Raw genomic sequence first — 12,590 nt, 5'->3', positions numbered from 1 at the left:
AAGATTATGTCGACCAAATGAAGTTAAGAATGGACAGCATTCATGAACTTGCCCGACAACACATCCAGTTAGCCAGTGACAGAATGAAAGATCAATATGATTCTCGATGCAAGAATGAAAGCTATGAAGTAGGTGATCTTGTTTGGCTTTATAATCCACAACGTCGTCGTGATTTGTCTCCTAAACTGCAAAGACAATGGGAGGGTCGATATGAAATTAAAAAGAGAATAAATGACGTAATATACCGAATTAAGAAGTTGTCCAAAGATAAACCAAAAGTGGTTCACATAAATCGTCTTGCACCTTATGCTGGCTCAAATAAAACAGAAGAAGCCCGAACCCTTCAACATGAGATCGGCGACCAAGCTTTAATGAATTTATGTCAAATTACGCAGAGAGAATGTGTGCTAGATTCGGCGTGACCACAGAAGTTCAGCAGGATCTTTTTAGTGTTCCGAGTGTTCCGCATAACGTCTCTCTGGCCCACAGTGTTGCCCAAGATCTTGAGACGACTAAAGGAATCTCATCCGTATTTTATAAGAAGTTCGGTCGTTTGGACGAGTTAAAAAATCAGCAGCCTAAAGTTGGGAAAGTACTGAGATTAGAAGATGGTCCTCGATCTTTGCTGTATATGGTGACCAGGAAGTCGTATACAGGCAGGGCAACCTACCAGGATATATGGCGTGCTCTAACTAATTTGAAGAAAATCGTCTGCAATTACGACATCAAGAATTTGGCATTACCCAAGATAGGCCATGCACTAGATAATCTGGATTGGAAAATTGTCAGCAGGAAAACCGCCGTAAAAATTACTGTGTGTTGCAATAATCCGAAGATATCGTGTCCTTCAAAGACAGTAGACTGTTATTTCTTTCTGAGGGGTTCATGCAGAGCTGGAGAGTCCTGTAGGTTCCGGCATCCTGGGCCTACAATATAGTTGCTGATCGGGACGCTCAGATTTAAGAGGGGAGCAGTGTTACGAACATGCATTCGGCGTGGCTCGTGTAACGGTTGCATCTCGAAAACGACTAGAACTTTCCGGCGAGTGCGAGAGAGAACCCGTCACGTAGGCAAATTAGAGGTGGGACTACTTTAGATTATTCTAGAATAATACTTTTGGCATATATATGTAACGATCTTAGTGGAGTTGATAAGATATATTCGTGCTGTAAACTTATAAATAAATATATGTATATAAATTCGAACCGCTCGTTTTATTGAAACACGCTACATTATTAAAAGTAAAAAAAAGCGAAAATCGTTAATATTAATTCAAATCAAATTTTAGTGTAATGTAATATAAAAAGTAAGGATTTAGAAATGTTTTTCGTTAAAACATGCTAAACACATTGGCGGTTTAAGGTCATAATCACCGCAGTAGGTCATTACTCTCTTAGTTTTGGCTCTTGCTTCCTTTATTCCTCTTTCTGATTTCAATTTTTCGTAACAGGAGGTACACCGTTTTCTATTTTTTCTAGCGTAACCCTCAAGTTTTTTATTTTATGGGTCGATTTTACGCTTCGTCTTGGTACTGGTACGTCCTGTTCATCCTCTATTTCTTCTACATCGTCTTCTCAATACAATATCAATATTTTTTACATTTTGATAAATTACCCACGAATTGACATCAGCGGTTCCTAAAATGATTTCAAACACAGCCTTCTTATACCACTTAATCGTTTTTCTCAGGCAAGTGTAGTATGCAGACATTTGGTCGGATATATGTACACCTTTTTTGGCGCTGTTGTAATCTATTATACATTGTGGTTTCGTAATATCTTCACCCTTTCTGTTCGTCCTTCCCGTAGTTATCAATGCAGGTAAAGTACTGAGCATTATAACCAGTCTTTTATCTAACCATTTGTAAATACGCACACCCTTAGCGTCTTCCATTGCAAAAACTTCACCTCTATTTCACCGTTTTTTATTGCAAACATCTTTCGGATTCCCTTTCCTATTGGATCGCAAAGTCTCACACAAATAAACATTATTTTGTAGAAGGTGTTCTGCTAAATTTACGCTGGTATAAAAATTGTCAGTGTATAACACTACCATTATTCCGTAAATCTTCCATCAAATTGACTGATATCAAAAGTATGTCCATGGTCACTTACGTCTTCGTTTTTACCACAGTAGATACTAAAGTTCTAAGCATACGGGTCAGGTGTGCAAAGCTTGTAGACTTTGATACCATATGTGTGGGACTTGGCTGGTAGGTACTTGCGAAAAACCAATCGACCCCTCCATGGTACCATAGTTTCGTCAATAACGACTGTTTTTCCTGGTGTGAAAGCCTCTTGAAAGTTTCTCTTTATATGATGTAACATATTTCTCACCTTTGCTAATCTATCTGGCTTTTGAAAACTTGGCACGATTCATGCTTTTGGAAATAAAGTCATTTTTGTACATTGGATTTCGGGACCAATAGAGGCACATTTTAGGGAGATGATTTATTCCCATAACTAAGAGAATACCAAAAAATGCGAATTTCTCTTATGTTGGTGTCAGTCCATTTACGTACTTCAACCTGCGAGGAATTTCGTGACTTCTAATGTACTGTCCTCATATCTTTGTTTCTCTCACTATTAGTTCAAGCACGTTGTTGTCGATAAACTGGCGATCGATTTTGTAAGGGTCGCAAAAGTCATTTGGATTGAGTTGACAGCCACTTTTAAAGTAAACTGAAAATTTTCGCATGGCCCCCAACTATCATCGGTCGTTATAGGATTTGTTGCAGTTCCGTGAGGTTTACTGTGGTTCCAGCAACTTGATTATTGTCATTGCCAGACTGCTCATATTCTGAAGAATTATCGTCGTTACTTTCTTGTTAGTATGAAGGCTGCTAAGAAGATTCAGAATCTGCATATGGGCCGCTTTCATCACCTGATGAAAATAATTCTACTGAATAGTTTCTTGGACGTATCACTGGTAGAACATGATGGCCCTGACGGATCTGATGCGTGCGGTAACTTCTAAAATCTTAGCTGTTCTGTTTAACATTGTTAATTATCTGAAACAATAAAGAGATAATTAGCAATAAACTGACGTTACACATCGTGGCCACCGGTGGTGCATGATGTCCTTGAGCAACAAACTTAACGGGTACCACCGGTGGTACATGTTTAAAAACAATAAAAATTCATAAAATATATTGTTTATATATATTTGTTGATCAATAACACACAAATTTACCTGTTACAAAAAAAAAAAATTACGGCTTTGAGTTATCACATTGGTAATCGGCTATGACATGAACGAGTTAATGTATCATAAAAAAAATTAATTGGATTATAATTATACAGCTTTTAAAAAAACAGAAAATTGCTCGATTGGAAGCCGAGAAAATACATTTTTTTACCTATACCGATTTTGAACTTTGAAATTCAATTTTTTTTCAATTGTTTGGTATTTTTCACACGCAATACCGATCGTTTTTATTATTATAATATATGTTATGAATATCTTGCAGATATGAAAATTTGTATCGCGAAAGAACTCCGAAAGAAAAAGGTAATGGTTCAAAGATTAATTATTATATTGTTTATAATTTTGTCGCAAATGCCGGCTTTTGATCGGCTGTATCTTAGGAATAACTGCTCGTAATTCATTTTTATTTCTTTTAAAAGAAGCGTCTTACCGAGTCTTTTCCAGCTCCTGAATAGCTCATAGCTACCGAGCTATTATATTTGTTTATAAGCCCAATTTTTTTTATAATTGAAGAGCTTAATGTGAAACAATGACAAGCCTCAAAAAGGCAAAAGTGAGATATTTGACTTTGAATGTTAAAAATAATATTATAAAATCCAGGAACAACTTTTGTTGTTTTAATTTAGATATGTGGGTGCATGTTGCGCTATGGAACTATATTTATAACAATATTAATAAAATTACTCCAAAGTTGAGATAAAAACAGTCTTTATTTAAAAAAATGTGGCTTGTTACATTATTACATTAATGATAAGTACCCAAAATCTTATTTAATCAACAAACTCGGCGACCTCATCAGCAACATCAGGGCTGACATCCTCTTGTAAACTCTTGTAGAATGGATGATACACTGAAGGTATGTAGGGTAATAATGATCTTACATTTTCGAGTTTCTTTTTTGCAATCCGAATGGGCTCAATATACTTCTGTTTTAAAGCAGATACAGTAAGCACATTAGGACGTCCCTTCTTGACAACACTAACGGGGTTGTAGGTACCATTCACAGAATGTTTAACGTAAAATGCTTGTCTGTTATCACTCCTGAACAAAAAGGAAAAAACATTGAAAAAATCCAAAGATTGCTGGTCATCAGTGCGAGTACTCTTTTTAATGTTCTCTAAGAGTGGTTGTACATTGAGGAAATCTTCCTGCTTCATAACAGTTAAGTTGAAGGGCTTCTTTTTATTAGATTCTTTTATAATTTTTTGCCATTCCTCAGGAGAGTACACAAGCGGAGCATACTTTCTATGTCGTTTTTCTATAAGAGCAAAATCCCTGTCGGAGGGAAGGTGAGTGTGTCCGCTGACTAAAAAATGGTGTGTAATAGACTTAAACTTTTGTTCCTTCACTAGCTGGAACCATAAAGACATTAAAAGCCAGTTTTTGTTTTGCCCGGGACAATTATCCGTGAAGAAAACGAGATGCTCTACTTCACCTATCTTTGATCTTAGAAATTTTTTGAGTATTGATGCAATTTCATCACTTCCTCTTTTTGCAATGTTTTCCGTCCAGACAAACATATGACCAGCGTCTCCCGTACAATCATGGATTCCTAGATTATACATCCAGATTTTCCTGCAATAAAATGCAGGACCAGTGGTTAATTTGGGAATCGGTAACGCTTGCTGCAAGTCAAACGATATAACACATGTCCTGTTATCAATTTTGGACTGGGCTGTTTCGCTCTTCAGTAGTTGTTGCATTGCCTGAGCCTTACACTTGTGCAAGTTAAGTCTTGTTAATTCGCTATAATCATTTTTTTCTGATTTTGCTGACTCTGGATATTAATTTCGTCGCATGTCTTGCAAGTATCTGATTTTGGCAGCTTGAATCCAATATTATACTCGGTACAAAATATTTTACGGTAAGTATGCTCCTACTGGTTCAATTCCCATTTCTGTACACCAAGGGACATATCGATCCAAATAGAGACTGGCTATACTCATGTTATGATCCAGATAAACTTTATTTATGTTCTTGTGTCGACTGTAGGGACTTTGATACTTTGGAATCGAATGTATGTGGTTTTTAACACTTAGTATTTCAGAATCAGATATTTTGTTCACACGGTTTGTATGCTTTCCTCTGTTGTCTCTTACTGGCACTAGAGTTCCTTCTATCTTCTTGTGAACAATGTTATTTACTTTGCCCTTAGAAGCTTGAAGTCCGTGGATATTTAAAAATTCTGTTTTACAGACACGTGTAGTTTCACCATTAACATTAAAATAGTAGACTGCATTGCTCTTTCTATGCGATTCTTGATGTTTTTTCTTCTGTCGGTAGGACCTTTTCTTCTTAACAATATCTATACATCCGAATAAGTAGCTATTTTGTAACTCCCATGAACCGAGGTTCCAGAATTCGTTAAAAATATTGCTCTCGTGGCCCTGAAGCTTTTCCCTACACTTCTTAGTGCAACTGCAAGGCGGTCCCAATTCTCGACCAGGCACATTTTTTTTCGTTTTGTCGCTTACATATGGTTGCCCTAAATTTCGTCGAATTTTTCTTTTTGATCTTGAATAACAGTGTTCATTGCTTTGTCTCCATCGACTTGTTGGAGTTTTGTCGGGTGTGTTTGGTTTTGTCCTTTTTCTTGACAGATCTTGTTCATTATCCGACAACAAAATGCAATAATATAACAAGCCATGTCACAAGCCACAACAATCATACTTTAATCTTTAATGGTAATAATGTGACAAGCCACATTTAACAAAAAAATTACGTACCTCTGTATTTTCATCACTTAAGTCACTTCTAGATTGTACATAGTCAGGATCACGGTTACTGTCATCGAATGTCGATTGAACTTCAGTATTTGTCTTACTAGAATCGTCAGAACTCACAGAAATATCTGATTCGCTTTCGCCCATGTTCGCCATTTTGATGTGGCTTGTCATTATGTCGAGTAGATACTAAGACAAACTAGATCTATGCAACACTGTTACCATAGGTTTGTCGCGTCATCTATTAACGACGGGCTGAAATAATTTTTTAGTGGCTTGTTATACTATTACTTTAACCGATCATAACACTAACTCTTTTTGAACTCATGTGTGGCTTGTCATTGTTTCACATTAAGCTCTTCAATTCTAAAACATTTTTGAGGCCGCCCAAATAATCCGATTTCATTTCTATAAAGTAAGTTAGATTGGTGTGGTGCTTTTTATACGTAAAAAGTTGCCAAACTTCTATATGGTCTATTTTTTCTTGTACAAGATTTTAAGGAATCTCAATTAAAAAAAATAAATTGCAAAATTATTATGCGAAATCTATTAAATCGGTTTTAATGAAATTTGGTGGACTGTTTTAATATATTATAAAGAATTTCTAGGCGAATTATGAAGATCCTAAGCGCGATCGTAATGGCTGAATAATATTGAATAAGAAAAGGATTGTTTCCACACCCTTTTTTGTATTTATTGCCATTTTGCAGCAAGGGTAATAAATTAAAATATTAAACCAGTCATATCATCATAGAAAATTCAATTATCAGATATTTTCGGTAACTTTTAAATATTTTAATTTTTTTATTAATAGTCCCGACCTATTTGAGAGGGAAGATAAAGTAAATTTCTGCAAAAATCAAAATGCCACCTCACATCCAAATGTCGTTTTTCCACAGATCCGCCATGGTCTAAGATTATTTATATTTAACTCCTATACGACAAAATTGTCGATTATATAGACGTGACGTCATCTGAAATTTAAAATAATTGAATTATATCTGTCATATTATAAATTGCCAAAACGAAATCTGTCAAGTAAATCGTTATTTTATTAGGTAAAGAAAGAAATGAAAAAAACTCCTGAGAAACCCGCAAAAAAGAAGGAAATAGAGGAACCGTCACCGATAGTAACAGTAGCGAAAAGGAGCAGAAGGGAAAGGTAAGTGTTTTCTTTTAATTCACCGAAATATATATATATATGCGCCTAATATGTTAATTTTTTCTCTGAAGACAAATCAAAAAATAAAATATATGTATTTTTCATTGAATTGCAAAAAATTGGTAATGCTGAAATTTGAATGTCCAATTATTATAATTGAGCAGTAATTAAAACTATCGATTTCTTTATTGAATGACAACTAGATTTTCTGTAAGTAGTCATAAAGCAATATCTTTTCCAAAAGTAGAATTTGAGTTACTTGTTGATTTTTTTTTCATGTGATTTATTAAAACTAAAGCAGTATGGTTTAAAATCAGTCCACAGTTTTTTATTTTATACTTTCACAATCTACAGGTGCGGTAATATTGCGTCGAAATAAGATATATCTGTTAAAAAAAAACTTATTTACAAAAATTATGAGCAACTTTATAATTCAAATTATCAATTTATTTTCGTCTCTACATGGTGTAATCTACTGCTAGGGTTGAACCAAACACATTTTTTTTAAGTGGGAGACCGTACATAATATTTTAAATTTAAATTAAGCTCATTTCTTCCATACTTGCATAATATGGTTTTAATACATTATACGGGGTATTTCAAAAGTCAAAATCGTCATATGACAGAAACACAGTCTTAAATAATAATATTATTAACTAGTCAGTTTAAAAACTGCATGGAATTTCTGCACTGCTCATTAACTTGGAAACACTTTATACTGATTCATCAAATGAACTTTCCTGTTGATGAATTAATAGTTGTGAAAGGGTTACTGGAAGAATATATTAAAAATTGTTTATAACAGAGAATTTGCCAAGAGAAATATCCTGCACAAGAGACAACTCGTGAAAATAACGTTGGAAAGGTTAGTAGATCGTTTTACCCGTACGGATTCAGTAGTTTATGAAAAAAAAAACGGGTGTGGCAGTCCAGTGGGACTGCCGGTGGAAGTTACACTTCTATACACGCATTCGCCGTTACAAATTTATTTGGGAGTCAATCTGCACAATCATTACATATGTAATTCTATAGGTAAGACATAGCAGAAAGAGAAACAGAATTAATAACAACTTACTAACAATGAAGGATTGAATCAATATTTTGATGAAAATGTATATTTTTATTTTCATATATGTATGAAAGGAGTTGAATGCAAAATTTTTTTACACATACTCTGCAGTAAAATTCATTGTTTATTTTGTTATTAATATAATAATACAATACAAATTAAACTGCAATATTCATAAGTATTTAAAAATGACAATAATATACATAAAAAAATACACTACAATACAGTGCAACATAATTCCATTTATAATAATACAACACAAATTAAAATGCAATATCCATAAGTATTTAAAAATGACAATAATGTAATAATATTAATAAAAAAGTCCTACCCGACTGGTCTTCCGGTCTTCCACGTGACGGGCGGGGATATTGACTACTACACTACCGAGGACATAATACAAATGTATTTCAAAATTGACAGTTCTGGATCATACAGTGATTTATTGAGATTATTATTTTGAAATACAAAAGAATAATATAATTATGAACATTTAATAAATAATACAAAACATATCACATAAATAATAATATTAATAAATATTTTATTATATGTATAATATTATATGTATATCTATCTTTATATATTATATATAATATTAAATTATATATACAAAAGGAACATTTTTATATTCGAGAGAGGAAGAGAGAGAAAATATATCTTCTGTTTCTCTCTTACTCATTATCTTACATATGTAATGGTTTCACAGATTCACTCCCATACAAATTTCCCAGGTGGAGCGCGCGTATAGAAGTATAACTTCAAAAAAAACTTAAGGAAAGAACAATAATTATTACCGAGAAAATAAATCTAGTGTGCTAATGTGTGGAAGTTGTCTATAATCCAGCCCATAATCAACATGTCAGTACATGTGAAATTTCGCGCCACCATGATATCAGTGACAGGTTCGCACAACAAATATAAAATCAGGTAGATTTTTTTGATTTTGTTCTTTTTGGGGACGAAGCTACGTTTCATAAAAATGGAATTATGAACTAGACATTTTCATTATTCAACGTCTAATCCGTATTTCGTATCACTTTTGGTCAAAAGAGGTGGTATATGAATACTTACGGTGGTATAGTTGGAGATCATGTAATTGGACTACATTTATCAATTCCCAGTGAATGTTCATGTTTATTTAGATATTTTATAAAATCATTTACCATTACTTGCCATTGGCAAAGGTTCCTCTCAATTCGGCAAAGAATGTAATTTTTACGCTACAGCGGCCGGATACATCATATTATATTAATTCATAATAATTTTAACACCTAGTTTTCTGGCAGATGGGTGGGAAGAGGAAGGTCCTTTCAATGGCCAGCTCCTTTATTTAACCAGGATTAAATAAAATTGACTTCATCATGTAGTTTATCTGAAAAACCTTGTATACCAAATACCTTCAACAGCGCAAATATGGAACACGAGCTGCATTGCAGAGTATTGATTTGGAGATGTTGAAAAATCTAAATTCGAAGAATCAAATGAAAGAAGAGATCGGATAATGCCATAGAGATGTTGTGGACGTTTTGAACATTGCAACATTAATTAATTTAATAACTAATTTGTTACAACCTTAAAAACATCTATTTAACATCACAGAAGCTTCAGAAGTCCAGTTAATTAAATTGTATAGCATTTGGGCCATGACCTGATAACATGATGGTTATAATTGAAAAGTGAAGAAAAAATATTTCTATTATGGGATTGGAAGTGTCTCAGGAATTAATCAATTTACATAAATATTGTATTTATATGGGATTAAACCAAAATTTATTCTAATAAAAATTATTGTACATTTATATTGTTCTGAAGCTATTTTCTTGTGGCATTTTAAATTAATTTATATTTAAATGGGAATAAGCCACAATTAAAGGTTAAAATACGTTTATTAATAAACGTATTTTAACCTTTAATTGTGGCTTATTCCCATTTAAATATAAATTTATTGTACATTTGTTTTGACATTTCGACCTTCAATTTGGAAATCATTTTCAAAAAGTTTAAGGAGTTATTTTAACCTGTAGTAGTTTATTAATTGGCGCTTTGTTTCAGGCAATTTGACAGGTAACTTACTGGACCTGAATCTTGTAGGAAAATAGCCACGTTTCAAATTGAAATTCTGAGTACCCTCTTGGGTTATGTATTCTGAATATACCTATTCTGAGTTCTCTACCCTCGGATTAATATCAAATTCTGATTTTTGTGTGTTTATGTAGTTAAATGTATATGATGTGTCTCTTCTGTTGATGGGTTTGCTAAACATGTTTATTTAAGTTAGATGAAGTCGACTTATTTGATTATTTTCTTTTTGGAGTCATGTTTATTTCATATTGTTGCATTCAAAAGGTATTTTATAGATGCAGTTCTTTGATCTCTCCTGTGTTGTTTGTTCTAGTTTTGTACAGAATAGCTCTCAATGTATTGGTTTATAATTCCTTTACATATGGTATTGTTATCATCTTCAAATCCCTTCTTGTAGTATTTCCGGATTGCTTTCTGTGTACTGTTTCCTTTCTTTAATCTGGTAATCGATAATTTTAGATATACGAAATGTTTAATAAAATTGAAAGAACATTAAGTGTATTGTCATTCTAAAAAACAAATATACAAGGTTTCCCATTTAAAGTTTGTTCCCATGTCAGGTTTTTCTGTATATGGTATACAGGACATTGAAATCAGAATGATTTTTGTGTACATTTGGCCATAACGTGACATGCCTGTATAATGTATTAAAACTTTATATTGTGAGTATGGCCAAAATGAGCTTAATCTAAATTTGAAATAATACATAATATGTAGCGTGTCTCATTAAAAACATGTTTTTCCACTCTGGTAATATTTTATACCTTTTAAGTACGAAAATAGTTTTATAATGTGAAATAGTATGTTTGTCATAATTTGGTAAATCACACTTACTAATTCTAATTAATGTCACAGGTTTTGGCTGTCCATAGATATATTGTTTAAATTGTGCAAATATCGCAAATAGCTTAAATAGCAAATGGTACAGATTATATGAATAAAGAACGAGTAACGATAACATCTGCCAATAATGACATCTTCCAAGATATATGCTGACCTTAAAAAAATTAAAAAAAAGTAATATCAGCAGCAAAAAATCGACCGCTTCTCGTCTGTTATCGATACAAAATATACCAATTTATGTCTTGTTCACATGACAATATATTGCATATTTTTACTGTATTCGATCTTACCCAATAATGCCTTGTTCATATGGCAATATACTCCACGTTTTTTACACTATTCAATATTACCGAATAAATCGTGGTACACACGTTGTCCATAGAACCATTCACATGTAGAGTCATCATCATCATACTTGACCACAATCCTTTGTGGATCCTGGACTGCTCCAAGATTCGTCGCCAGTCTGTTCTGTTTCTGGCGATCTGTTGCCATCTTGGGATTTTTAATACCCCTAAGTTGGTCTCAACCCCAACTCCATCCAACCACCTAATTCGCGGTCGTTCTTTTCCTACAGGTATTTGTATGGTTAGCTTTTTATCCATCGTGTTGTCTGACATTCGTATTATGTGTCCAGCCCATCTGAGTCGCTAAAGTTATATCTTTTACGCCATTGTCTGTGACCATTTGTAGCTCCAAATATTTTGCGGAATATTTTACGCTCGAATATTCATAAAAGTCTTCCATCCTTGTGCGTTAGAGTCTATGTTTCTGCCCGATATGTGACGACCAGCCTCAGCAGGGTTTTGTATATAATAATAATTATTTCTTCAATGGGTTTTTCTTGACTGGAATTGTTGTTGGAGTCCATAGTATGCCCTATTTGTAAGGTTTTTCTTTTAATTTCTTCGCCTATTTTGTTGGTAGTAGTCACCAGCGAGCCAAGGTGACTCCGAGGTATGACCTAAAGACCGTTTCTAAATAAGTTGGTTGAATACTCAACCGACTTGTCGGATGAGTATAAAACGAGTGAACTCTAACATAGTCAGTTTGTTGTAGCGTATGGTATCAAACTGGATGGTATGGTATTTAGAGGTTTTAATCCCATCTATAGTTCCATAACTTTTCTAACTGTACTACTGCATATAACTAAGTTAAACAGTGTTGACATATGATCTAACTTAAGCTTCATTGCAAAAGAACATGTGTGATCAATTCTGGGGTCTTACAGTTTCATAATAAATCGGAGAGAACAGCTGACGAAAATTTTGGAGCTACGTTTTTTATTTATATTTCCTTTTAATTGAGCTCATATTAACTCAATTGGGTTTAGAATACAAAAATAGGGAGGTAGTATAATCGCGGTATACCTATTATTGCAAGCACAGTTATCCACAACATATTCCTTTTAATATTGTTTACTATAAGCAACTTATAACAATTGCTTTTACTATATGAATATTCAAAATACAAATCTTCCTCAAATGGAAAATTTTTGAAT

General features: G+C 33.5%; 1 protein-coding gene across 1 annotated transcript in view; it reads left to right on the top strand.

Moving 5' to 3' along the window:
* LOC140439638 (uncharacterized) overlaps positions 1-12,590 on the top strand; it is a 67,864-nt gene that overhangs the window by 19,822 nt on the left and 35,452 nt on the right. Inside the window, exon 4 of the mRNA XM_072529678.1 lies at positions 6,989-7,092. Within this exon, the coding sequence (XP_072385779.1) occupies positions 6,989-7,092 (104 nt within the window). The remainder of the gene's footprint in view (positions 1-6,988; positions 7,093-12,590) is intronic.

The sequence above is a fragment of the Diabrotica undecimpunctata genome, chromosome 4 (genome assembly GCF_040954645.1).
Source record: "Diabrotica undecimpunctata isolate CICGRU chromosome 4, icDiaUnde3, whole genome shotgun sequence".
NCBI lineage: Eukaryota > Metazoa > Arthropoda > Insecta > Coleoptera > Chrysomelidae > Diabrotica > Diabrotica undecimpunctata.
This window is presented reverse-complemented; position numbering and strand designations above follow the sequence as displayed.